The sequence below is a fragment of the Teleopsis dalmanni genome, chromosome 1, assembly GCF_002237135.1.
Source record: "Teleopsis dalmanni isolate 2A chromosome 1, ASM223713v2, whole genome shotgun sequence".
Taxonomy (NCBI): Eukaryota; Metazoa; Arthropoda; class Insecta; order Diptera; family Diopsidae; genus Teleopsis; species Teleopsis dalmanni.
The window spans coordinates 218,070,710-218,073,634 of NC_051846.1; the positions used below are offsets into that span (position 1 = coordinate 218,070,710).

Consider the following 2,925-nt stretch of genomic DNA (forward strand, 5'->3'; position numbering starts at 1 on the left):
CACAATCACATGTGGGAGAAAATTTTATGCTCGCACCGCACTATGCGGCATAAAAACCTCTCCTCACACCGCACTGTGCGAAAAAAAATATTTTCTGTGCAGATGAGTGTGCTTTTCTAATATTACGATTGCATCCAAATATGCGTTCCTGATTTTGCGCTACCATCCAAGGGTGCAAAAAAACTTACTTGGATTTCACAATTTTGAAATAGTAAATATTATTTTGCTGCAAATTTTGAAAGAATTGATAATTGCGTTCGTTGGGATCATAACTTATGTTAAAAATTACATAAATTAACGTATATTAGTTTAAAAAAATTAGTTTTGTTAAGTAATTACAATGTAAACTTAAAATTATGAATGTGTTATTTAATTTGCAATTTAATTAAAAGTTTTTTTCAATAAATGTTTTTAATATAACATTATGTTTCTTTCGAATTGTTGAATTATCGTCACATATTTCTTCACAGTCAGATAAGGAACTAAAGTTGATAGTTGATAGCCGCAGAAAAATTGTCATTATAAGGTATTTTGAAGTCATTTTCATTGTAAGTAATTGCAGGATTGTGCAATACTGCAAGTGCGACTATAACTGTTTTCGCATTCTCCAATGATATATTCAACCCATCTAGAAGACAACGAAATCTTTGCTTTCACACACCAAAGCATCTTTCAATTGTATTTCTGGTGGTGATGTGTGCAGCATTGTAGCGTTCTTCTTTTGCGTTTTGTGGTTTCAGTATTGGAGTGAATAGGTATGGTTAAAGTTTGTATCCTGAATCGCCAACTAAGCGCCCTTTGAATTTACCTGCCTCTAACTGTTGTTTAAAAATTGACTCATCGAAAATCCGGCAGTCGTGCGTATTACCTCTCCATCTTGCGACTACATTGCAAATTTTTAAATTTGCATCACATACCACCTACAAAATATAATTTATTTTTTAAATATTTAAATATTTTAAAGGTACTAAAAATACGCACTTGTACGTTTAATGAATAATACCCTTTCCCATTTATATAATATTGGGTAATATCTCCACCCACTTTTTTAATTTTTATGTGCGTGCAATCAATTGCACCAATCACATTTGGAAAATTTTTTATGCGTTTGAAGCTTTTCATATTTGCTTCCTCTTCTATCAATGATTCTGGCATTTTAATCACAGTTGCGGCATGTTTTGCAAGAGCACTAGCTACTAACGCAAATGCAGTCAGTGGCAGCCTGGCTAAGGCCGTGTAAATCACCTGCATCGTCTTGTACATTTTATATTAAAAGCTTTTAGTATGTAATAGTATTTGAAAAAGATTAGTTACTTCTCTACGACTCCAACATCGCAAAGCTACTTAACTTGTAATCTTGCGGAAGTTCCAGCGCCTCTATTATCAAACGTTAAGTCCTGTTTCACCAAGTCAATTATTTTTTCTACGCCCTTTTTTGAAAATCGGTACCTCATTTGAAATTCATCATCACGCAGCATAAACGGATCTCTACGTTTTTTATATATTTTTAAATGGCGGGAATTTTTTTTGGCTATTCCATTTAAAAAATCTACACAATAATTTCGTTTTTAATTATATAAAAAAATTAAATTGAATTCTCACCAATTTCTTTAATTATGCTTATGGCATCCATATTTAATTGTAATTCACGCAATAAAAATTACTACACAATCAAAAATTTTGCTTAAAATGCTTTTATAGAAGGTATAAACCTATTATAAATTTTGACATATTTTAACAGCATTTTAACTTTAAAATACGTTTATGAATAGAGTTTTATAAATGCTTTATAACACTGTTAAATAACGTTTATGAATAACATTTTCGATAAAATGTATTAGAAACCTACTATAACTTTTTATGAATAAGGCCGTTAGTTTTTTTATGTATTTCACTCTAACTTTTGTAAAACTTAACTTTTGTAAAATTTTGTTAAATTTAGGTTGTAATTAAACATAAAAAATTAAGTTAAACCTAATAATAAAACAAATGTATGTTGTTTTATGTTGTTTGTTTATTTTGCTGTAATAAATATTTTAGTTGCTTTTTATATTTAATATTATGTCAGTATTATACTTTCATGAAGAGAGGATTATTTATTTCAACTTTTTAATTTTTTTAATAAGCATTAAATTAGATAATAAATGAATTATTTCACATTGCTGAAATGTGTTATTCAATTTATATTTTAAGCAGTTTAGCAAATATTTTTTTTTTTTTTTTTTTTAAACAAACATTTATTTATTGTATCTTCTCTTAAAATGAGACTAACAATAAGTTGTAAAATCTTATAACTAATTACATAATGTTACAAATTTTTATTTTAATTATACATTGTATAAAATAAAATAAAATAAGTAAACCTTATATCACGAACCTCACTTAGATTAATGGGTTAAATTTCATTAGAGTGAATGTTAGGTGGTTTCTTAAGAAAGTGGTTCAACTTTAACAGATTACTAAAAAGAAAGGTGCGGTTTTTACTTCAAGCTGTTGAATATTAATTAACGGATGGACGGTCAGCTCTTTTTAGACGGGAAGTAATAGATAGAAGTGCGAGATTTCTTGCTAAGGGATTAACATGCTCTGTCAGCCTTTTATTGTATTTTTTTCTTATATTGTCAAATTCAGCTTTAACTAGGGGAATTTGTAGATCTCGGTGTATACTTTCATTCCTAATATACCATGGGGCACCAGTGATAATTCTTAGTATTTTTGACTGAGCTCTTTGTATAATTTCAATATTTGATGCACTAGCATTGCCAAATAGCTGGATACCATAAGTCTATATTGGTTTTATAATGCTGTCATACAAGAGTACTTTATACTCTAGGCACAGGAAAGATCTGCTATTAATGAGCCAATGCAACTTAGAGGCTTGAAGCTTCATCTGAATTTTTTTGGCTTCAATATGTTTGCACCAAG

The 2,925-nt window shown here is 29.2% G+C and overlaps 1 protein-coding gene across 1 annotated transcript; it reads right to left on the bottom strand.

Annotated features, from left to right (window-relative positions):
* Positions 1-720: 720 nt before the first annotated feature.
* LOC119685282 (putative nuclease HARBI1) lies at positions 721-1,540 on the bottom strand. The gene is made up of 2 exons (XM_038099527.1): positions 982-1,540; positions 721-920 (listed from the first exon to the last, which is right to left on the bottom strand). The coding sequence occupies exons 1-2, from the start codon at positions 1,261-1,263 to the stop codon at positions 762-764; spliced, it is 441 nt and encodes a 146-aa protein (XP_037955455.1). The 5' UTR covers positions 1,264-1,540; the 3' UTR covers positions 721-761.
* Between the last annotated feature and the right edge of the window lie 1,385 nt (positions 1,541-2,925).

Excerpts from the sequence above, each read along its gene's own strand:
- LOC119685282 (XM_038099527.1), bottom strand. The coding sequence starts at position 1,263 with ATGTACAAGACGATGCAGGTGATTTACACGGCCTTAGCCAGGCTGCCA. Across the intron at positions 921-981 it reads ATTATTCATTAAACGTACAA|GTGGTATGTGATGCAAATTT; the intron begins GTGCGTATTTTT and ends TATATTTTGTAG.